The 25,913-nt window shown below is 38.4% G+C and overlaps 1 protein-coding gene across 2 annotated transcripts in view; it reads left to right on the forward strand.

The window, feature by feature from the left end:
• The window catches only part of LOC149225628 (protein ACCUMULATION AND REPLICATION OF CHLOROPLASTS 3, chloroplastic-like), a 514,713-nt gene extending 490,113 nt beyond the window's left edge, over positions 1 to 24,600 (forward strand). For both annotated transcript variants that reach the window (XM_089377212.1, XM_089377213.1), the window contains exon 14: positions 24,257 to 24,600. In XM_089377212.1, coding sequence (XP_089233338.1) covers positions 24,257 to 24,329 — 73 coding nt within the window. In that variant the 3' untranslated portion in view covers positions 24,330 to 24,600. The remainder of the gene's footprint in view (positions 1 to 24,256) is intronic.
• Positions 24,601 to 25,913: the final 1,313 nt, after the last annotated feature.

Here is a 25,913-nt window from a genome sequence, read left to right on the forward strand (position 1 = left end):
AAGAAACATAATTTTTGAGTGGGGCAGCTTAATGATCAATTCTAGGCCCTAGTATGGATATGCTATTCATGGTAATGTTAAATTCTTAAAGTAAAAGTGACATTCTCCTTAATTTTCATTTTCATCCTTTTACTTAAATTTTTAACATTACCATGAAATGACTCAGGATGTTTGAGAGTGGTTCCAGCCTCATTGGATTTCATATGGAGAAAGTAGAATTTTAGATTTCATTTAAAATCCAGCAGACTTATCAGTTTTTCAGGATTTCAAGATTGGGAGATTGTAATGTTTCCAGGTGACACCACCTGCTCGGGCTACCCCTGGCACCAGTAGAGGACGTGGTCTACCTCCTATAGCTCCTACTTCTAGTTCTTCAGCTTCTAGAGCACATCAGACTCCACTGCCATCTCCACCAGCACAGGCACCAGCATCTATATCTAGAGGGAAAGGGAAAGCTGTGGCATTTTCTCGCAAGAGGGGCAGAGGAAATCAATAGGATTAGACCTCATTTTATTGTATATGACATTATGACATGATGAGATACATTATCATATTTTTTGTTGATATTTTGAGGCTGAGTTGGGACTCAGGAGTCAGGACTTACTATTCAGGACATGATTCAATGTTATGTGTGATTTTAGCGCTAGAAATGATATTAAACATCTTATATATTAGTTTTTTTATCATATTTATGTGTCAATGTATTTATTTTATGTTGTAGATGGTTTAGATATTAAAAAAATTGAAAAAAAATGAAAAAAAAATGAATATTTTTGTACCAAACGCTTTTTTCCCGCTTTTTTCCGCTTTTTTCCCGCTTTTTCCGATTTTTTCCGCTTTATTCCCGGCGCCGATTTAATCCCGCTCGCGCTTTTAACAACATTGGCAGGGATAGTTCAAGAATACTGGGTAGAGAGGTGGAGAGCCACTAGTGGAGGCAACACAACATCTAGAGGGACTGATGCTGGGCCAGTCTAGGCCCACGCAGGGTTGACGCAGAGCTAGAAGGGCCAGGGAAGAGCAGAAGTTGCCCTCACGCAGAAAGCCGAAAATTGTCGGGGCGTTGTCGGAATAGCCGGGAGAGGTTGATGCAGAAGCTCCAGGAGGCAGAAGAGACAACGCAGGGCTGACGTAGGGCCAGCGCAGAGATAGTCGAGGTTAGCCAGTTCTGATGCTGGATCAACCAGAAACTGCCGGGTGAAGTGAGGTAATCTCACTTAGTTTTTTGCCATTATATTTTTTCTCTGTCACTGGATTGTCGGGAGGGCATCCAACATTGTATTCAGAACTACTGCTTAATAATAGAAAACCCTTAGAGCTACTGCACCGGTTTTCCCGCATTGGGTTTTTCCTAGGACTATTTTGTCCAATATTAACTGTGCCCTATGTATCTTGCTCTTTGCTCAATTTCTTGTTTCATGTAATCAAATTAATTTGGTGTAGGCTGCAAAACTAATTTGCTTCAACATTATTTAGAGAATAACTTGATAATATATATTAAAATCAAGTACGTGAAGTAAATTTAGTTTTGTTGTAGTAGGGGTTCCTTGAGCATAGGAATTTTCACAATATGAGCTTCTTCCCTTTTTCTTTTGTTGTTGTTGTCTTTCTTTAGTTTAGGACAATTCCTTTTGTAGTGCCCATATTCTTGGCATCCATAGCATTAGATTTTGGACATATCTTTGTTGTTTGTTCTTTGTGGACCAAATTTTCCCTTTCTCTTGGCCATGGTAGAAAATGCTTGCTCCTTTGATCCCACATCTTCCTTGGCTTTGAGTCTGGTTTCCTCTGTCTTGCATAGAGACCACATTTCACTTAGTGTGGTAGCTTCCTTCTTGGCATATATGCTTGATGTGAAGTTGCCCCAATCCTCAGGTAGAGCATTGAGTACTACAATTGTCATTTCTTTGTCGGACATGACTTCCCCTAGCTCTTGAAGTTGATCCCTCATCTCAGAGATCTTCATGAAGTAGGGAGCTATTCCTTCCTTTGATATCTTCATCTTGTACAATTCATTTCTTAGAGATATCACTTCTCCAGTTGTGGTTACCGAGAATAGATATACTAGTTTATCATAGATTTCTTTTGATGTTTCAAATTTGGAGACATAAGGAATGAGAGAGTCCTTGATAGATTCTATTAAAATCCTTTGAGCTCTTGTCTCATCCTTATTGTACTTGGCTAAGGCTTGGGTTTGTTCCTTAGCAAGGATAGTGATATTCCCTTTGATATGTTCTAGAAGTTCATTCTCCTTGAGAAGTAAATCAGTCCTCTTCTTCCATGCAAGAAAGTTATTGGTACCCATCAATTTGTTGCTTTCCTTGCAAAAAGACATTGATGTATATTCAGAAGGGGACATATACTTACTTGATAGATTTTTAGATGTAGTGGATTTGCTTTCTCCTTGAAGACTTGATGGCTTGCCTTCCTAGGATCTTGATGTTCTTCAAGTTGCCTTCTCCAAGTGGACTTGCTTGATGATGAGATTTGCTTAATGACTTGTAGATGATGTAGGCCCCTCTTTGATCTGCTCTTCTTTGTAGGTGCCTTTATGTAAGGCTCTTATTCTTTCTTTGTAGTCTTCCTTGATGAATGATAGATGGTAGGCCTTCTTGTCCTTGAAGTGATTGACACTTCTTGGCTTGATGCTAGATGTCCTTCCTTGATGAGTCACCTTATGAGTGTTCTTGAGATGCTCTTTCCTTGATGTGTCACCTTAGCTTCAACACCATATTGAAGAATCAAGGGCAATTAGGTGTGGTGTGGTTCTTCTTGACTTTATAACAATTTGTGGTGGCTTTTCACTTTTCCTTGTTAACTTAATTTTCTTCTTCTTATTAATGCATGTGTGTGTACTTCATCAAACTGCTATAAAAAACATAAGAACAAGAACACAAAATGTTGGCTCTCTACTAGGGCCAAAACCTCTCTTCTCTTGAGAGGAAAACCCTTTAGTAAGTTTCTCTTATTGAAGCTTCTTATTGATCGATGCCAAACCCCAGACCCTTGAATTGAATATCTTCCAAGCACAAGTCAAGTCCTTCCTCCTTTTTGCACTTTGTCCCCTGGAAGTCCTTCCTCCTTTCTACACTTTGTGCCCTGGCATTCCTTCCAGCGCTTCATTCCCCGACACTTCGTTGTTCTTTCAACTGTTGGTAAGTCTTGTTATACTTGCTCTAGAAGACATGCCTTTATGAGACCCTTCCCTTATGATGATCCCTTCCTTCTCTTCACCAACCAAGGAAATTGTATGTTTGTAATGGGAGGGCTGTTATAACAAAAGGAACAGCCTCCTCCCCGCACGTGGGATGGTAATAAGCTTTAGAACAATCCTATTACCATTGCTCTTCTTCCTTACTTATTTGCTTGACTGGGAGACCCTTTAGGCCTATGTTCTTAGCCCAAATAATGAGATATGTTGACTATAAGTTGTTGTTTTTCTGGCCGCAGGAATACCTCTCCTTTTTCGCACGTGTGACTGTATTTTACCCTAGAAACAGTCCTTAACCCTTCGGTGATGACTTCTCCTTCTTCGTTGCCCTTGGAGACTCTTATTTCGTCTTTCAACGACCCTTTATCTGACGTTCTACCTTCGCTGATTTCAGAGAGAATGCTTGACATTATAATGGAGTGGACACCCTCTATATAGAGAGGATTGTCCCTCCTTTTAGGCCAACTTGAAGGCCGACTAGGAGACTGTAGACCGACTTGACATTTATAATTCAGATTGTTTCTTTGGTGGTGTTACATGCTTGGAGCAAGACTTGATGGCTTGCCTTCCTAGGATCTTGATGTTCGTCTAGTTGCCTTCTCCAAGTGGACTTGCTTGATGATGAGATTTGCATCAGATGTAATCGATAAGGCACAATCTCAGGCATCTGTCTGCTGACTAGTAGATCAATGGGTTGCTTCTTAGATGTCCCATGCTGAAATTTGACCCTCTTAGGTCGGTGCGACTGCTCATCACTGTGCCGCATATTTCTGTCCATCTGAAATCTTCATCTTTTTCTTCCTAGCGGAGGGGATGGACGGTGGAAAAAATGACATATTGGTTGGACAAACTCTGACTCAAAGTGAGGCGGATGCTCTTGTAGCATAACCTGTTCACCATTTTCCAACTTCTTTGGGACTTCCACGTGGTACCGTCTTTCAACCTCTCTGTATAGTCTAACAATTCCACTTGCTGTTGTGGGAATAGTGGCATAAGATAAATCCATCTGAATATACCCACCTATATCAGTTGCAAACTTCCTGGAAAGAAGCATTCCCCATACATTTGGCGCATCAATGACTGCTATATCCATGGTAATGATTCTGTACGGATAATCGGCTAAGGCAACCTGTAAATCTTTAACCACACCAAGGACTTCAACCTTTCTAGAGTCCATTGAACAAATGTTATGGTATGGTCTAGAAATCCTTAAGTTTAATTGCTCCATTACCTTCTTGGTCATAACATTCTTAGATGTGCCAGAATCTAGCATGCAATTGTGAAGTAATCTATCATTTATGATTTTCATTAGTCATATAACAGTTAATATCCTTTAACTTAATTTCTTCATCCTTATGATTATTTTCGTCATCATTTTGTTGAAGCATACCCAAAGCCCTGAAAAAAGATGCCCTTTGAGAAGGAATTTTTAATAATTCAAGTACTGGAACAGACATCTTGATGTTATTTATCCATTCTACCCAATCTACCTTTAAAGCAGGTTTATATCTTTCAAAGGAACTTGCTTATCTTGACTTTGGCCTTTACCTTTTCTTTGATAAGTGTAACCTTTACTTTTGGCAAGTTCTAGAATTTGTTCCTATGATGGCTTTTCACCATATGCCTGAGTAATGGGGTCCTTTTCTTCATTAAAGGTGTTAATGGCAAAGGATGAAGAAATCATGTCTGCACATCGACCTTCCTTATAGTTTTATTGATTTGCTTTGTTATCCTATTGATTCTTACTTTCTTCCAATATTCTTCTAGCAAATGCACATTTACTTTCTTCATGGAAACTCTCATAGGGTTTGCAAAAAGGGACAGGCTCATCAATCATGTTGGCAGACTCGAGCAGTGTAGGGGGGCTCTAATCATTCGGGGGATTCCTTCTTGACCATGGATTATTATTATTACTCTTGTAATTATTGTTATTCCTCGGTGGCACATTTTGCATTCGCATTATGTCTATTCGTATTAACTGATTTTGTGTTTCACCTATTTGTCTGGCATGTTCAATATTCATTTATCTTACCAATTGGGTTAATTCCTTTACAGTCTCGGATTCCTCTTCTTTAACTTCTTTTCCCTTAGACTTAAGTTGGATTCTTTCAAAACCAGGGATTTCTGATTTTCTAAAGGTTTTCTTATCCTTTTCTAATTCCTCTTCTGTACTTTGAGCAATTACTAGAGTGTTGGGATGAGCACATTTGATTTCATATTGGGTTTCCACGGCATAAGCTTCAAGGTATTGTTCTAGAATAGTCTTGTCAGGAGGCTTGTAATCCCGAGTCATCTCCTTTAGAAGCTTATTGAATCTTTGGTTAAATTCTTCCACCGTTTCATTTTCTCTTTTCTCTATAGCGTTGAATTCTTTAACCAAATCATTTCCTTCTCTTTTGTCCCCATATTTCTCTAAAAGTATCAAGGAGATTCCTCAAAGAATCAAAAGCATTATCAGCCTTATCTTGAAACCAATCCAAAGCATCATCTTCTAGATAAAGCACAAATAACTTCATTCAAACATCTTCATGATTATAAACAGTAGCATGAGAAAATCTGTGGATGAAGATATTGAATTTCTTTATGTGTGCTTCAACATTTATAGCATTGTTCCTCTGGAAAAGCAGTAGCTTGCTCATAGTAGATTCATTTGGCAGATCATGCAGATACCCTTGGATATTTGTGAAGTTGCAAGGCCTGTAAAAGTCACCCATGATGTCAAGACTTATAGGATGATTGATAAAAAGCAAATGGAGGTCAAGGAGGGCTTCCTGTCCGAGAAAATTTAAATGATCTCTAGAATATAACATATTTAACCAAGCTCTTAGAACCTTTTCAGGATCGGGAGCGAGGTTAACCAAGCTATCAAGATTCCTTCTAGAGTACGTTCTTGTGAATGGATGAATAAGTGGAGTCGCTGCGCAAATAAGAAACCAACCTAAATGTCCAGGTGCTAAATGTGAGAATGAACAAGATGAGAGGATTAGTGAGAGGAAAAAGGATAAGGTGATGAGAAGATAAAGAATGATGAGATATGGAAGGTGATTAGAAGACTATGAGAAATTGTTGTAAAGCCAAGGTCCAATAAAATGGTCCCCAACAACAGCATCAGAAAATGTTGTTGCCCAGATTCTATAGGAATCACGACAACCGCTCAGGGTGGAAGTTATCACTCTGATCCCCGACCACTCCATTCTAGCTGTCTCCCAACAGCTGGCTATGGGGGGTAGTCCCTATGGAATGAGGTGAAGGAAAACAAGTTGGGAACCAACTTGTTTGGGAGACACAAATGAGTGGCCTAGTTACTTGGTTAAATTTAGAAAGATTAATGATTAGATTAGATTTTGATTATGAGACCAGTTCCTTAATGGAGTCATAATTCTTGCTTATGGTAAATTGAAACCAAGTGACTGAATGGACACCAGTTGCTTGAATGATTGACTAACCTATATGATGTGCAAGTCCTAGGACCTATGTGAGATGTAGTGATCTTGGTTTATTTTAATTATATGCCTAGTTTAAGTATGGCCTTCCCTTAACTATTTTGAAGTTGGGCTTCAAGGTAGGTTGTGGGAAGGAGGCCAAAAGGAAGCAGGCTAGGGCCTGATTAATGATACCTTCTTTTGTGCTCCTATCACCCTGCGTTGCAGACACTGTGGATCTATCGACTGCAAGGTCATTGTGTTAACCACCGAAGAGTTGTCAAGCCCCTCAAGCTAGGTGAGAAGGGTTGCCCTAGATCTCTATAAACCTAGCTTATGCTAGGAGGTAAATTTTTAATGCAGGCTAGATCCTAGAATGCTTATGCAAGATGATGAGTGAAATTATCTTGGATTAAGATTATTTGTGTTACTTAAAGTACTTAGGGTGAATAATATTAAAGTAAGAGTACTTAACAATATTGAGATAACAATCTTAACAAGATAAATGCCGAAAGATACAGGTGCAAACTTCACAAGATATTCCTCAAGATGTTAGTTTACTTGTTAATTAACCACAAAGCTATAAGATGTCAATATTCAACAATATTCAATACTTAAGATGAGCCAAATATCACTATTGAGATAACCAATGGGAACTTAGATGCCCAAAACAAGATTAAGAATGATCTTATCACTTCAGTGGTAATTATTAAGAGGAACTCAATCAAATCAACAAAATACCAATATGATTAAGAGACTTATCACCAATAACAATTTATGATTCAAGTGATTTTAGATGAGTGAGCTTATTAGATGTGAAATATAAATACATAAATTTACAAGAACAATACAATGTTGGCCGCTTTCACCATGTAAATGTTAGGAACAAAATATAGAGCTATGAAAACAGTTGTGCAGTTTATGTTCCTATGATCTTTTTATGAGAAACAAGTGACTATCAGTCCCAAAAACTTTAGATTAGGTTTTAGGGCAAACTAGGGCAAAAAATGGCCAAGAAGAGCCAATGCTAGGCCAAGGAAGGCTAGCATTGAGGGAAGAGAGGCTAAGGAGGGCAAATCAAGGGCTAAGGAGGAGAGAGAAGGTTCAAAAGGCTAATGTTGGGGCACATATGCCGGACGCTGGAGGAGGAGGCTCAAAGGCTGGACAACTAAGGAAAAATCCCTAAAAGGGTTGTTGTGGGACCCACAAAGGCCACAACCTGGGAAAAGGAGGTCACAGAGGGGGGTCGAGGCCTCTAGGCCTTACGGCCAGGCCAAAATTGGCCCTAAAACCCTGATGATGGGCCCACAGGGGAGGGCCGAAGCCCTAGAAGGTTGACACTGGCCCTAAAAGGCCCAAAAAAATTACGTAGAGGGGAAAAGGGGTTGACGATGGCCTTGGAGAGGCCAGATTTGGTCCCGAGAGGCTCGAAAATGAAACCCTTTGTCTCAAATAAAAGAAAAATTCATTTTCAGATCTGAATTTTGCTGCAAAATCTTCAGTGAATGGCCATGCAAAATTTCCTAGAGACTAGATCTTACCCTCAAGGGCCTATATCTAGCTCTACTTTAACGTGATCCCTTTATCCAACTTGCAAAAATGGAAAATACAACACCCAAATCCCAAACATATACAAAATACTTTAAAACCCCGAAAACCCAAGTTAAAAATGAAATTTACAAGTTAGATTTACAAAATTATTCACAAGATCTACAAATATACAAGGGTTATAAAAAAAATTGAATTTTTGAGAAAAATACTCTTATGGAGTTTTTTCCTTTGAATAATGGCTAAAAGTACTTTAGAAACCCCAATGTATACTATAGCCTTAGTTAAAATTTAATCCACCATATAAATATTCGGGATTCAAGCAACTTGGAGGCTAAGGATTGAAGTGCTTGCAAGCACAATATTCAGCACAACATAGAGATGTCTGTAGTCAACACATACCACAAATCAATAAGAAAGAACACCTTGAATTGCACCCCAAAGTCTTTATTATGATTGAAAAAATAGTTCTCAGCGGGACAATAGTTACAAAGATGCTTCAACAACAACCTTCTAGCCAGAGATCAACATGTTAGAGACTCAAATGTCTCTAGTTTATAGATTTATCCTCCAAGTGGAAAACTAACGGCTAGTTTCTTTGATCCTTGTCAAAATAATCTTGGTCGTTTATAAACACTTCAAGTCTTGGCCCTTGATTTTTTTAATTTTGAGGAATTTTCGAATATATCTTTTAATTCCATTTTTATTAGCTCAAAAATAATTATTTTGAGTTAATTTTATCAAAAAATTGACTTTGCTTGACCACCAAGGTCCAAGGGTCCAAATATTCTTGAAATATACAATATTCCCTTGGTGGAGGACCTTCAAAAATTGATTTCTCTAAGACCCACGAATTTTTCCACTTGGAGAATTATTTTTCCTAAGACAATTTAATTTTGACTCTGTTAATTAATTTTTTGTCGGAGGATTTAATTTTATTTTGCCAAAAAAATTAACTAATTTACACGAGATTTAATTATTTTTCCACCCTCTAATACATAAGGCTTTACATTTACAACCCTCAAAGGGGGAATACACATTTGGCTTAGACCTTCAAGGCACATAACCCATTTATTAACTAATTAACATTAAATTTCAAAAGAATATGGGTAGAGACAACTTACTTGTTTCTCACTTATGATTTCAGGGCTGAACGCTGGTTGAATTCTGCTAACTGCAACAAAGTCTTGGTGACAACTCTCCACCCAACCGTAGGCTCAATTGCACAAAATCTTGCTACAACTGGCCACCCCCAAGTCCTCAATCAACTTACTACTGCCAGGGAATCCTTTGTCTCACAATATTATTCTCCCAAGAGAATGAATGATGGAATCATGGAATGATGGAATGCCTTTCATCTTCCTCACCATCTATTAAATAGAGCAAACATTGGAAGGGGAACCACATGCACACACTCCATGTGTCAACATGCAACTTTATTGCTTTCTTGTTTTATTTCTTTTGTTTTTATTTTTTGATAGCTTTACTGATTTTTACTGCTTTCTTGTTTTATTTCTATTTATATTTATTTAGAGCTTTAGTATTGTTATTTATTATTTATTTACTATTACTATTTTTTTATTTATTGTTTATTATTTATTTTCTTGTATTTTAATATTATATTATATTATTTATTATTTATTATTTTTATTATTATTTATTATTTATTATTAAGGAACATTACATACTCCCCTACTTTAAGGAACTTCGCTCCGAAGTTAAGTTGAATTATTTAACATTTTATTTTGTTATTTATTATTAAGGGACATTACAATCTGCGACACAATATGATCTAGTAGACTAAGTGATTTGTAATAAAATAATTAAGCCAACTAGTTTAAATTATTCCCAAATCACTTTTACATCAGACTCGACTAAGAACACTAAGACTCACCTAAGTTTCCAACAATAAATTTCACCCTAGCTTTGGGGTTTAAACTTGAGGGAGAAAACTATTTTGATTGACCATGTCTAGAAACACAGGTAATCAGCGAGGTTAAAAAAAACTCCTAGGATGAAATTCGTCATCAAAATCATAGATTAACCTAGGTTGTTACATATACTCAAGGTCTTACTAGGATCATTTACATTACATAACTTGCAGAACGAGCTTACAATGACATATAGATTGCTGATAGATGACCCAATCATGTTGAAAAAGTTTGGCACCTCCGCTTCCTTGGAATTTTGACAAAATGTGTGCAACAGGTCCCAATAGGACTTTAACTCTTTGACTCAAGAAACCATAGAAGCATGAAGAACATGCTTATCTAATAAAATAATAATAATAATAATTCATTTTCTTATTTTTCTTTTACATAAAATATATAATGATACAAGTACAAAGATCATTATGAAGTCCTAACCTAGTTACATTTTCTAAAACTCCTTCTTAACTAGGGAGGTATTAATAATTCTACGACCGGTACAAGGATACTTCTCAAATTGAAATATTCTCATAAGAAGAGTCGGATTGATAAGCCATCTTTAAGCATCAACATCATAACCAACATTGTCAAATAGCAACATAACAAGGCCTTGACTAACATGCTTTAACTCTCCACAAGATTACAGCACGATGTTGGGAGTCATACTGTTAAATTATGGTATGTTCTATGCTTGGAGCAGTTTACTTCTTTTCTTCTTATTAGCCACAAATTAGCAATCACATATACATTAAGTAAATTGCAGAGAGAACATTAAACGATCAACAGAAAACAAGCCAAAACAAGAGACACAAGATGTAGTGGCTAGCTAGGGACAAACCCCAATGTGGGGAAACCCTTTGATCAAATCTTCTTTTATCTTCAATAGTTCAGCAGAGAGAAATAGTACAAAATCAGAATTCTGTAATTTTATATCAGCAGCAGCAAACCCTAGATCAGCGAAGTCAAACTTGGTCAAACAAGTTGAAATTGACCCCCAATATGCTTGGTCAATTTCCGGTCAACTAACCCTCGAACAGCCTGAAGAAACAATCCTTGAACAGCCCCAAAAAACACATTCAAAATGTTGTTGACTAAAGTCAACCTACTGCCCAAAACTAGGGCAGTCAACGCTAGTCAAACCTGTGGACGGATTGCCTCGATTTTTGTGCCAAAATCTGCAGCTTGCCTAGGAGAGGCAGCCACACCAAAACCGCACCCTTGATGAGTCAACGCAGGTCAAAGAGACCTTCAGCAACTTCTGCGTCCTCCTTTCAGTGTCCTCCTTGCCCTAATGCGTCCTCCTCCTTCCCACGTGTGAGTTGCTCCTTGTATAACCCAAAGCTAAGGAGAGAGAGAGAAGAATGACTAAGATGAGATGATGAGAAAATGAATCAACCTCTCTTGTATTTATATGACTCACTGGGCATGTGTGCCACACATTTAACTGTTGGTCGACCTTGACAATTTGTCAAGTAAATACAAATAAATTCATATCTCCATAAATACTTGTTGAAATCAGATGATCTTTAGATCAATCCTACACCTCTTGACAAGAGGAATCTAGGAAAAACATCAGCTGCCATATATGAGGTGACGCACATGGAGTTTGGCCCTAGTTTCCAAGTTTAACACTCCCTCTCAACTAGAAAGAACTCCATTTGCAATCCGTCTGACCGTCGCTACTATCCTAGCCATCAAATGCACTGCCCTACACTACTTGTCGCTCCTCTGCTTTACTCGAACTATGAAGAAGAAGAAATGATCAAGGATGTATCATACCATTCTCCACTGACTTGAAGTCAGTCTCAGAGTGTGTCATACCACTCTCACTGATCCCAGATTAATAGAGGTCATCCTAGCATAGGGAGTACAGTAGATACAACGATGCATCCATCGATAGTACTACTATGGTCCCTAAGCCCATTTCCTTGCTCATTGATCAGATGAGAGGTACTTCCCATGAGTCGCAGAGTGCATGGGTAGGATGCCTCAATAGGAGAACTACTCATCTTGTCCACAGGAGAACGGATCATCCTGTCCAGCAGTCACCACAAGATAACTAATCATCCCATTCCACAGTCACCAAAACTAATCATCCTGGCCCACAAGAAAACTAATCATCCTGTTCCACAGTCGCCACGGAAAACTAATCATCCTGGCCCACAGGAGAGCTAATCATCTTGTCCTACAGTTGCCACGGGGTGTCACAGGGAAAGGTTGAACCTTTCACCCTGTACATAGTGCACCACCAGGGGATGGTGAGTTGCTCTATCGGCGCATGTCGCTCCAAGAAGTACCCCGCGCCCCCCTAGAGCTCCCAGAGCTCAATACATCATACTCGACCCTCATAAGAGGGTCTCTGAATGACACCAAGTCGTTCTCGGAAAGTCAAGAATTTGACCTTTCCCAGGGGCTTCATCAAAATGTCGGCGACCTATTCATCTGTACCGATATGTTGGAGCCTTATTGCTCCCCGCTACACCATATCCTGAATATAGTGGTACCTGATATCGATATGCTTGGAGCGATCATGAAATACAAGATTCTCTGATAAATGAATCCCGCTCTGGTTGTCACACAAGATCACGGTGGTATCCAATGTAAATCCAAACAGCGCACTGAAGAGCTTTCACAACCAAACCGCTGCACAAGAGGCCATACTAGCAGCAATGTACTTTGCCTTGGCGGTGCTCAAAGCCACTGACTTCTGCTTCCTACTCATCCAAGATGTCGAGGCAGATACAAAGAGAAACAACACCCAGAAGTGCTCTTTTGGTCCACTACACTGCCTGCCCAATCAGCATTGGTGTATCCATGTAGTCTCACATCTCTGGCAGTGTATCTCAACCCATGAGTGATTGTGCCATGAAGATATCTCAACAGATCCTTGGCACCAATCCAATGTGAGTGGTGAGGCTCAACCATATGTTGACTCAACATGTTCACTGCAAAACATATATCCAAATGAGAGTTCACCAAGAACATCAATACTCCGATGAGTTGACGATACTCGGTAGCATTTCGTAAAATGGGTCTGGCATCACTACCGCTTAACTTCTTGAAGTCAAGCTCCATCGAGGTAGTCACGGGCTTGCAGTTCACCATACCGAATCTCTCCAATATCTTCACCACATATTTTCCTTGTGATAGGAAAATCTCCCTTGGCTTTTGCCAGACTTGTATTCCTAGGAAATAGTGCATCAGTCCTAGGTCCTTCATCTCAAATTCAAAAGCTAACTCCCTCTTACATTTGTGAATGAGAGGGTTTGCACCTGTTAGAAAGAGGTCTTCAATGTACAACACCAGTATGAGAGGATTGTCATCTTCAGCCTTCAAGTAAAGGTTAGGGTCGGCTTCACTCCTAGTGAATTCCAGCTTCATCAAGTAGCTATCGATCCTCTCATACCACGCTCGGGGTGCTTGCTTCAGCCCATAGAGGGCCTTCTTCAACCTGCACACAGGAGATTCTCAATCATGAATCTCAAATCCTTCGAGTTGCTCCACATAGACCTCCTCTTTGATCGAACCATGCAAGAACACAATCTTGACATCCATCTGATGTAGGTTCCATCCTTGCGAAGTAGCAAGGGCTATGATCGAGCGGATGGTGGTATATCGGGAAACAAGTGCAAATATCTCATCATAGTCTATACCTTCCTTCTAAGAGAAGCCACGAGCGACAAAACGAGCCTTATACTTTTCCACACTTCCATCAACTGCATGCTTTATCTTGTAAAACCATTTCGAAGTGACAACTGCTTTGTCCTGGGGTCTGGGGACCACATCCCAAACATTGTTTTTCATGATGGACTCATATTCCTCAGTCATAGCATCCTTCCATGCTTGATGCTTGACAGTTTTGCGAATGACGAAGGCTCATTTTGGATGATTGTGCTCATGAGGGTCAAGTATCCTTGATACCTGATCGGCTTCTTACTTTCCCGGAAGGTTCTCCTAGGTGCAACGTGCCCTTCAGCATCATCGAGTGTCCCCATAAGCCATGAAGGCCTCTTCCTAGAAGATGAAGACTCTTGCGGAGGGGGATCAATAGGATCCATAGGTTCTTCCACATCGGGCATCGTCTCATTTTCCTTTTCCTTTGGTTCCCTTGTGTCAACTTCTTTAGATCCCCTTTGAGTAGGAAGATTGTCAACTTTTCTAAGAGCCATATCTTCGTCAAAGATGACATCATGGCTAATCTCGATTTCCCTTTGACCAACCACATAGATTCTATAGCCCTTAGTGTTTTCGCTATAGCCCACGAAAATTCCTTTCTTTCCAGATGCACCCAATTTATTCCTCTTCTCCTTCGGCACATGAAAATATATCGGACTTCCAAAAATTCTAAAATGAGATACGTCAGGTTTCTTACCAGTGAACATCTCTTCGGGAGTCTTGGAACCCAATGCTTGATGACGGCATCGGTTTTGCACATATACAACGGTATTCGCAGCTTCGGCCCATAGAAACTTCGGAAGTCTTTGATCGTGAAGCATAGCACGGACAGCTTCCACAATCGTACGATTCTTCCTTTCTGCCACACCATTCTGCTCAGGAGTATATGGTGTTGTTGTCTCCTTCTTAATGCCAGCCTCTTTGCAAAAGTCATGGAACTTATTGGATTCATACTCAGTCCCATTATCAGTCCTTAAGATCTTGATCTTCTTTTCAGTTTGATTCTCGATCAAGGCTTTGAAGTGACGAAACCAAGTGAACAATTCATCCTTCTTTTTCAAGAAGTATATCTAAGTCTTGCGAGAATAATCATCTGTAAAAGTGAGGTAATATAAATATCCTCCCCAAGAGTTCACAGGCATCATAACAGATATGTCTGAGTGAACCAACTGCAATATATCGGAAGTCTTGCATTGGCTTGAGGGGAATGGTCCCCTTTTGAGCTTCCCTTCGGCTCATCCAGGACATACACCGTCTTGCTCTACTTGGAACTCGGGCATCCTTGTCACCATTTGTCTTGCATTGGGTAGAGCTTTATAATGAAGGTGAGCAAACCTCCGATGTCATAGTTCGGACTAAAGTGATGTGTCACAAGGCATGACACCCAGCGGACTTCCTCCGACCTGATATAATGAATTGACTCGAGAGTCGAAACCCAAGAGTGAAAGCTTCCTTAAAAGTCTTTTTCCATACGCGTACCTTGCCATCGATGAAGGCTACCTTGTAGCCTTTGTCCTCCATTGCCGAAACGGACACCAGGTTCTTTCTGAGATCAGGTACATATAGGACTTCTTGCAAATGAATTGTGTTACCCTGATTCAATTGAAGAGTGACATTCCCTACGCCTTTCACGGGATATTTTGCATTGTCCCCAAGAACAATTTCCAGGTTGGTCTGCTTTTCTATTAGATTGGAGAGAGATTCTTTGTAACCATTGAAGTGCCTTGAGGCACCACTATCAATAAGCCAATTTCCCAGCGAGTCCGGGGGAGCAGTAGTAGAGAGGGCAGCTGGTAGACAATATTCATCTTGCTTATTGTTAACAACATTAGATTCATACCTGGAGTTTCTTGCCTTATTGAAGGGTTGTCCTCTTCCTTGATTTCCAACATTTCTTTTACCTCTTCCATTGGACCTGCCATTCCTTTGATTGCCTTGAAAGTGATTTTGGTCATCGTCATGGTGTGAGTCCCTTTTATCAAGGCACTCCCTCGCATAGTGGCCCATTTTGTTGCAATTGTAACATCGGTCTTTTCTTCCACCCTTTGGTCCAGCCTTTCCTTTGGATTTAGCCCTAGAATTGTTTCTTCTTTTAGCACGAGAAGAAAAGGCAGAGGGATGGCCTTTAAGTGTGGGCATTTCTTGCTCTTCTATCCTTGTCTCTTCTTGAATACATCTAGCCATCAATTCCTCAAATCTTGGGATGACATTATTGTTGAGAAGATTAGTCCTGAATATATACTATTCAGGTGGCAGTCCTCCAAGAGTTGTGATAGTCATTTCCGTATCAGGAACTACTTCCCCAATAGATAGGAGATCATTCTTGATCTCAGTGATCCTTAAGAAATATGCTTGCATACTCTCATCTTTGCCCTTCTTAATTTCCTTAAGCTTATTTCTAAGGAACAGAACTTGATTTGCATCATTAACTTTAAAGAAACTCACCAGTCTATCGTAGATTTCCTTGGAGGTTGTCAGCTCGGAAACATAGGCCACTAGGCGCTTGTCGATAGAGTCCTGGATGATCTTCCTTTCTTTGACTTCTCCCTTGGACCACTTGCTTTTGGCAGTAGTGGATGCATTTGATGGAGGCGCAACAATATTGCCTCTCACATGGTCCAACACTTCCTAATCTTCTAAAGTCAGATCGAGAGACATCTTCCATCTGTGATAGTCAGACTTCTCATGGAGCTTGTCTTTGGCGAGGAAGAGTGTTGAGAACCCCATGAAGTTTTTAGGATAGGCTTGCCAACTTTCTCTTCGGTGATTGCTCTTGCTCTTGCTCTTGCTTGGGGTTTGTATTCACCTCAGCTCTGGTTCCATGTTAAATTTTGGTATGTTCTATGCTTGGAGTAGTTTACTTATTTTCTTCTTATTAGCCACAGATTAGCAATCACATATACATTAAATAAAGTGTAGATAGAACATTAAACGATCAACAAAAAACAAGCCAAGACAAGAGACACAAGATGTGGCAGCTAGCCAGGGACAAACCCCAATGCGGGGAAACCCTTTGATCAAATTTTCTTTTATCTTCAATAGTTCAGCAGAGAGAAATAGTACAAAATCAGAATTCTGTAATTTTATATCAGCAGCAGCAAACCCTAGATCAACAAAGTCAAACTTAGTCAAACGAGTTGAAATTGACCTCCAATATGCTTGGTCAATTTCCAGTCAACTAGCCCTCGAGCAGCGTGAAGAAACAGCCCTTGAACAGCCCCAAAAACACAGTCAAACTATTGTTGACTGAAGTCAACCTGCTGTCCAAAACTAGGGCAACCAATGCTAGTCAAACCTATGGATGGATTGCCTCGATTTTTGTGCCAAAATATGTGGCTTGCCTAGGAGAGGAAACCACACCAAATCCGCACCCTTGATGAGTCAACGCTTGGTCAACACAGGTCAAAGAGACCTTCAGCAACTTCTGCATCCTCCTTGCCCTAATGCGTCCTCCTTCCCACATGTGAGCTGCTCCTTATATAACCTAAAGCTAAGGAGTGGGAGAGAAGAGTGAGTGAGATGAGAAGATGAGAAAATGAATCAACCTCTCTTGTATTTATATGATTCACTAGGCATGTATGCCACACATTTAACTGCTGGCTGACCTTGAGAATTTGTCAAGTAAATACAAATAAATTCATATCTCCATAAATACTTGTCGGAATCGGATGATCTTTAGATCAATCCTACACCTCTCAACAAGAGGAATCTAGGAAAAATATCAGCTGCATCCTGCCATAAATGAGGTGACCCACATAAAGTTTGGCCCTAGTTGCCAATTTTAACACATACATATGGACACCTCAGCCTCTCAAGGCACATACCCAACCCGAATGTTCACATGGTATGTCCTTCCAGGACTATTCTTATCTTGGATTCCCAATCCTCAAAGAATATCGGTCCTCTTCGACCACTCTTATCTTGGATACCTTGTTAGATCGTCAAAGAGTGTCGATCAACGGGACTACTTCCTATCTTGGATTCCCAATCCTCAAGGAGTACCAGTCCTAGATGCTTATCAATCCTCCATTCTCCCTCTCAGTGTGATACACTAGACATACGATGGTTATTCTTGGCCTAGTGCATGACACATATGGAGAATATGGTGTCCACCATCACTCCCTCTCAACCAGGGAGGAGGTCCTTACTCCTCAAACATGGAGGAGATTTCTTACTCCCTCTCAATCAAGGAGACATCATCATAATCCTTATCCAGTCTCATACTTCATCAATACATCAGCTACTCAACCTTACGTGGAGATCTTAGTGGTAGTTGCAAAGACTCCTATTTCACTTTTCTTTTTATCTGGGCTTTGACCTTCTTTTATATTTCATCTTCATGACGGTGATTCTCGATTCTGAGCAACATCATGTCAAACTAAACTTTGAGCTTCCTGGATCTTGTCAATCATCAATTGGTTCATCTGTCTTCTATAAGGAGTTGAGCTTCCTCATAGTTGCTAGCAGATGTCTTCTTCCTTCATAACAGAGTTCTACCTCATATTCTTCAAAGTGTCATATTAGCTTTCCAATATCAATTTTGTCCTTGTGCTTGTCCGAGCCATCAAAAGTGCTATCCACACAATTCACGTGTTCCATGATCAAACCATGTAGTTGTAGATACAACATCATCAAGCAAATTCTCCCTACAACCTCTTTACATGTTTTTGCAATATTCCTACTAGGGAGCCAAGTCATATTCAAGCAAATCATCAATATCAAAGTTGCCAAATTATAATATCCTTTGGTCAAAGTGTGACGCAGGAGGTTGATGAACAATGAGGTGGTAGTTTGAAAATAGACTAATGGTTAACTTTATAACCAATCAGTTGCATGCAAAAAAATGTTCTTTATGTGGATTTCCCCCTGAGGGTCCCACCTTGCTGTACTATCACCGCTAGTCCCACTTAACTCTTTCTCTGACCGAGCACTTCAATCTGCACCATCGATTTCGCTCCTTCAGATCCAACGGCTATCGCGTCGTATCACGCGCTAACTAGCCGAACGATCACCACTGTCGATTAACCCCGCTTGATCTAACGGTCGTCGTGCAATCTCGCGCGGACTCTAGCACGGTCGTTATCATTTCGGAAGCACACGAGAAAAGCAGTTTTGGCGTGCTACATGTCGACCTCTAAGGCTAATCGCGCGGACTTGTAACAATACCACTTACCACTTCTTAAGCGCACGATATACCACTTCCCGCTTATCAAATACTAACCACATGTTTAAATCAAACCTTTTAATAAAGGTGCTTAAGGAAAGTTTAACGCTTAACCACAATATTAACGCTTAAGCTCAATATTAACCTTTAACACTTAATCGACTGTGATTTATGAATAAAATGTTTAAACAGAGGAAAATACCCGATTAAGTCCAGAACGTCGATACACAGATATGAATGAACTTCTGCACCAAGATTAACATGCAACACTACACTTAATCATTTATTCAACAAAATATAAATTATAGAGCCTTGGCCCTCTCGGCTTGATTACAACAGTTTGTCCGACCTTTGTTCAATCTCAAACCCTATCTCTGTCACTCAAACTCTCACTTACACACTCTATCTCTCAATCATCTAATCTCCATCATTACATTCTTTTTCTCTTTTATGAATTGAATCCTATCCTAACTGCATTAACAACTCGATCCCTATTTTAATCAATCTAACAATTAAATCTCTATTCTCAAGCTCTGTTACACACCTATAATAAAAACTTATCTCTTAGTCTAGAAATAACACAATATTCTAATTATTACAATAATGAAGTAAAGATCATTTTCGAGAGGTCCAACCCTCTCTTCTAAAACTGACTTTTGACCACTCAAGTCAATGAAATTCATCTCTTGTTAGCCACAACATGTGAACATACAATCACATTGCTGGCTAAGTCTGGATGCTCCTGCATCAAAGTGTCATGTCAAATTATGCTACTTTCTCCTCAAATTTCAATCATCGATCTAGATCAATGAACAGGCTTCAATGTTGTATTCATCAAGTTCTTTACAGCTCCCTCTTTCTTTCTAAGGTTAGTGAAACTTTTTATCTATTTTGATATACATCAAACTGCTCCTTCCTTCTTAGTCCTCATACTATGCCACGTTCCTTCAAGTTTTTTAATTTATTTCTGGAGGAAGGTTGACTCTTGGACCCCTTTTCATCAAACCTTGTCTTCACGTCATCAAGATATAATACTTGTCATTTTTAGGAACTAGGTTCTTTCTCTTTTCACAGCATAAACAATTAGTTAGGGTTTCTATTCCTAGGGTTTTTCATTTTATTCCATACCTTGCTAGGGTTTACAAACCTAAATGCCAAGTCCTGTCACTTACAATCTACAAAGTTCTACAACCATGTTTAGAGAGTTAGTTCTAAAACCCTAAATGCTTTAAGGTCTTCAAGATCTGTCATGTTAGGATTTTGCAACTTCTATGTAAGCCCTAGAAACTTTATAGTTAACAAAACTTGTTATCCATGTATTCCAAAATACTTCTAGCATATTGCAAAACCCTAATGATACTATCATGCATTTCATATGATTATAGAGCCTAGCATATTATCAAACTATATAGCTCATGATCATCATGAGCTATAAAATGCGAACAACAATGATACATACCTTTGCAAGTTTTACCATATTTCTTTCTTGTAAGGATTCAATTGTTCTTTGAGTGCCAAGTCCAATTATCATCAAAACACTTTGTTCTTCCATCTTTGCCTTCAAAATTTTATGCTTGCAATTCTTACCAGCGAGTTCAACCAAGCAAAATATACAAAGGTAAGAACATGATGTCGATTTTGTCAACCTTAAGATCATTTTAGCCTTACAAACCATAGATATCATTTTCCAAGAGCTAGGGTTTCTATAGGGGGAACAATTAGCTAGGGTTAGGATTTTTCGTTCCTAGGACCCTAAATATCAAGTGTCTACAAACCTTAGCAATTATATAGTCATTAATATCTACCACAAATGAATAGCAAAAACTTTAAGCATACTGCGAAACCCTAACTATAGTATAGATTGTAAATGATCCTGATTTATACGTACCTCTTAGACTATACCTATCTTCTTTTACAGAGACTTGGTCTCGTTTCTTGAATTGATATTCATCATCTTCATTTAAATAGACAGTATTAGGTCGACTTCCTTTCTTGAACTAGGTCATCATTTTGCGTGCTATCTACGACCATCATTAATAGTTATCAAGCCATAAAATACTATCATCAAATTCTCACGACCACAGTCACAATGTCAGGATATTGTTTTAAGAGAAGCGATGTCACGACTTCATGGGCTGCAAGTCATGGTCCTCATCAATTTGAGCCACATTGTAATGTCAATTGCGATGAACAGAGGAGTGTAGCTACTACATATGAGTGTACAAGCCACTGAAACAACGAGCTAGTGCCTTTTTAATGAATGCGAGTTAAACACGAACTTATACAACAAACCTCTCACAGGATTGTTGTGCTGCTTTAATTACTTCGTGTCAATACTAACCATGGGACAGAGAACGAACTACTGTGTGAAATGTACAAGCCATATCACTGTCATCTACAAGTGCGAAATCCATAGAGACAATTCAAACCAAATGTAATGAGTCATAAGTGAAGTCAGCATGCTATAATTCACATTGAATTACAAAGTATAATCACACCACGAAATATCACAAAGACATGATCGAACTTTAGATCACATGTGAGTTCAGAGATGCATGAGCCATAGAGTAGAGTCATTGTAGTATGTCTTTAAAGAGTGAGTTATTACTTAATTCAAGTTCCAGATGCGATGTCTCAGTGAATTATTGTAATGCCTCAAAATAGATGCAATCCTTTCGTGTATTGTTTGTCATTGTAAATTGTCTATGCCACTAATATAGTGTGATATCACAAACATGTGTGATGGGGTGCCATTGTGTTTATATGTGAACTACTGTAGAAGCGAACCAATGTGGGTCACAATAGGGTAAATGCAAGCTACTTAAAAAATTGCCAATCTTTTTATTCGAACTATCTATGAACCACTGTCATCACAAAAAATAGCAAGCCACAAGAACGATGATGCAGGGCAATAGAGTGAGAGCCTTGGAGAAATTGTGAATCATGAAATTTAGTTAAATGCAAGTCATGATGATGTAGCGTGCGAGTCATGATGAGTCATTGTCATTGCACAAAATGGATATAGTGTCGGTGTGAGCCAAGTCATAAAAGTCATGTTACTTTGATTAAACGAATATGCCACTGGGTATAAGCAAGTATGCCACAGAGAATATGTAGACAGAGTGCGGACCATAAACAAAAGTTTGTTAGAGAAAACAGGCCTTAGGAATATACGATCCATTGTCCATATTACAGAATGTAGTGCGAGCTATCCAATAAGAATGCCAATAGAGTGATCTTCAAGATTGTCATCTTTCAACCTTAGCTCTAATACCATGTTGATAAATCACTAGGGCAGCCAGTTAGGGTTTGATTTCTCTTAGCATGATAAGTATTTGTGAAATTTGTTGGCTTCTTTAATCTTTATTATGTTCTTTCATGAAACAATTACCAAAATATAAATATGAAGATGACAGAAGAAACAATGAACACAGAATATAGGCTCCAAGCCAAGGCAAAATCCCTCCAAGGGGAAATCGAGAAAAATTATCTTCTTATAGAATCAGATCAAAGTGAGATATCCAAGATCCATGACCAAATAATTCAACCCTCTAGATGCCATGTCAAATTCTCCTTCTTCACAGCAAATTCATTAGCAAGAGACCAGCAGCAGATTTTCAACAAGAGATGTAATAGGGCAGAATTTCCACAAATCAGACTTCAGAGAAATTCTTCATCAACTTCAGATTTTGGTAATTGATCAGATTGAGTGAGTCGTGTGTCCAAAATGAGCTCCAACTTCCTTCTATTTATACTTGTCCAGAGGGGTGCGAACAATCATGCCTTTTGGGGCAGGGCCGACTTGGCATCTAGAGGGGTTTTTGACCCAAATTACATTTTTAAAAATTATTTTTCCTTTTTCTTTACAATAGGTCCAAATAGGACTTTGACTCTTTGACTCAACAAACCTTGGAAGCATGAAGAACATGCTTATCTAATAAAATAATAATAATAATAAATTATTTTCTTCTTTTTTCTTCTTTTTCTTTTACATAAATATACAGTGATATAAGTACAAAGATCATTATAAAAATTTATTTTCTTCTTTTTCTTTTACATAAAATATACAATGACATAAGTACAAAGATCATTATAAGACCGAACCTAGTTACATTTTCGAACGCCATCATCTCACCAAAATTAAATTGACACATGTGATGTCCTGCATCAAAGGTATCCAAAAACGATATTAGTTTCCAAAAAAACAGAAACCTTAATTATGACCATTTTTTTAACTTTCATTGATTGGCACCAAAACTAAAGCATATGCATGTCTCCATTAAGGTATCTAAGAGTATGCTCAGATTCCAAAATGATGAATTTAAAATACAAATTTGCCATGGTAACAAATCTTAGAAATCTAAAATTACTCTTTTGAAGCCTTCATCCTTCCATGAATACACCAAGTATTAGCATGTCATCTACATGCACAGGAAACCTGCTGAATTTTGACGATGTCTGGAGTTCTGAACTGAAGCACCAGATATGGCGTCTGCTCATATGTGAACTGGTCTCTGAAGAAAATTGATTTGAAGAACTCATGCAAGATGATTCTGAGATAAAGATTTGCAGCCATGTGCCAAGTCTGGCTAGCACACTCAGGAACCATCAATGTCGATTCCACCACTAATGTATCCATGGACTGTCATTGCCAAATCAATCAAGATGAACATTTGGGACGTTCACTCTGATTATAACATGTACTCATTAATGTGATGAAGATTAACACTGAATTTGCCTACGACAGATTCACAATCAATAGATATGCAAATGGAATGCATAGGTAAAACCAGCATGCCTAAACTAATCAATAGAACAAAAGATATATTCAGATAGCATGGATCTGGGGAGAAAATTGAGACATTCCATTCCAAATGATTCTCTCTGTGGCAGATATGAAGAATGCAACCTCAAGGAGCATCATCTCTCCTCGATTGTGTTGCATCTGCATTTGTTCCATACACATTAGAGTCTGTATGCCTCTTTGTCAGTTACATCCAGGACTATTTCCAAATGCCTTGCAAAAATATTTCCGAAATAATTGACAAATATTACATAAGAAATTTCTGTTTAAAACATTCCTAAATATGTTACGGCAGATTTAATGGTATTTCTATTCTCAACACATTCTGCTGTATAATTGATGTTGGCTATTTGTATAGAGTTTTAACTCATGTTAATGGTACTCGAATTCTTCATTTTTCTTTGAGTGTGAGCATAATACAATAACAAATGCCAGTCGTTTTTATCTTTCAGAAGAACTGTCCCATGTTATCTGAGTGGATGACAATCTTTATTTTGTGTGCAGGTGGCATGAAGTTTGGGATCAGGGAATACTTGTCAACCGTAAAATGTTAGAATCAGAAGAAAGCACCACATAGGGACATTGTATACAGATTTCAACTTCTTAACTGTTAAATTCTCAGTTGTGCAGTAATTCTTTAGTAGGCAGCATTTCGACTTTAGATAACGTACACATCGTCTGCTAGTTTTATCATTTGTGTTATCCATGTTTCTATATTTTATTTTATTCAGAAGTGTGCCTTTGGGATGCCTAAAAGGAATTAACATGAACATAGCCACTGCCAGGATTGTATTTGATTCTAGAAATTATTTCTTATTGATTTTTGGAATGCTTCGATTTTGTCTTTATCATATGTTCAGCATATGCCATATTTCCACTCCTGCCAAAAGGAATGAAGTTGTAATGTCATTCTTGTTGCATGACTTTGTGCCTTTATATATGCAAATTCAAATTCCAGTCGTTTAGCAAGGAAGAACAATTAGGGCATCTGGTTCTCAATACGAAAGAGCCACACATCATTTTAAAAGGTACATCTGAGAAAACAATCGAGAGTGACTGGAGAAGGCTAACTGTGTAAATATTCTAATAACCATTCCCTATATTTGTCAAGCATATGGCCAAGAACTTGAGTTACTTATAATTATTTAAGTGATATAGTTGAATTTGTGTTCTAGTCCCGAAATGCAGGAACGCAAGTTTTTTTTAGGGGGAATGGATCCCGATGCAAAATAATTATATTTAGTTTAGGTTGTATATACTATTGGTTTTTTTTAATATAATTGCCTGCAATCAATGAATTTTACACTCACCCTAATATTAGTGGAACACTTTTTTTGAATTGACCCTCCACAGCACTTATGCTGCATTCTGTGACAGTAGTTTTGAATTTTCATGAACTTGTACCGATCATGTCATTCCAGAGAACATCGATTGATATTATTATAGTTCTCAAACAAAATATTATATTAATAGTGAATGGAGTTATGAAATGAAAGGACGTACTACACAATGATTGGAATGAGAAACTAGATGATCAATACTCAAATTAGACCTCCATTTGAGAGTTTCTTATATCAATCTCTCTCATATATGTTGATCAGAGCACTATATGGCTCTGCACAATATAGCAGGGGTAAAAATTCAATCAATCAAAAATGCCATAACCATGTAGGCAGAATAGTTAAATCACTCATTTAACTCTTCAAGCGGTGAGTCTTTAAGGCAATTAATCTTGTAATGCGAGTACTTATATTCGAAAAATTTAGAGTGTGATGTCTTTAAAATGTAATTTTATGAATAGGATCTACAATTGGTCTATTAGGTGTGCCACTTAACATCCTAATACTTATTGCTTTGTTCTAACAATAAGTCTACTAATTGATTACAGACTATGAATGTTGTCATTATCCACAAATAGCATTTCCTAAATCACTCATTTAACTCTTCAACAGTGAGTCTTTGAGGCAGTTAATGTTGTAATGCGAGTGATGTATTCAAATTTTGAGTGTGGTGTCTTTAAAATGTAATTTTATGAATAGTATCTTACAAGTGGTGTATTAGGTGTTGTTGAAGAATGTAACTAGTTTCAGTCTTCATAATTATACTTGCCAAAAGAAATTTTACTATTAAAGAAAATGTCTTATTAAAGCATGGGTTTCAT

This window comes from Pinus tabuliformis, chromosome J, assembly GCF_031772625.1.
Source record: "Pinus tabuliformis cultivar Carrire ecotype Pingquan chromosome J, CPIR1, whole genome shotgun sequence".
In the NCBI taxonomy this organism is placed as follows: Eukaryota; Viridiplantae; Streptophyta; class Pinopsida; order Pinales; family Pinaceae; genus Pinus; species Pinus tabuliformis.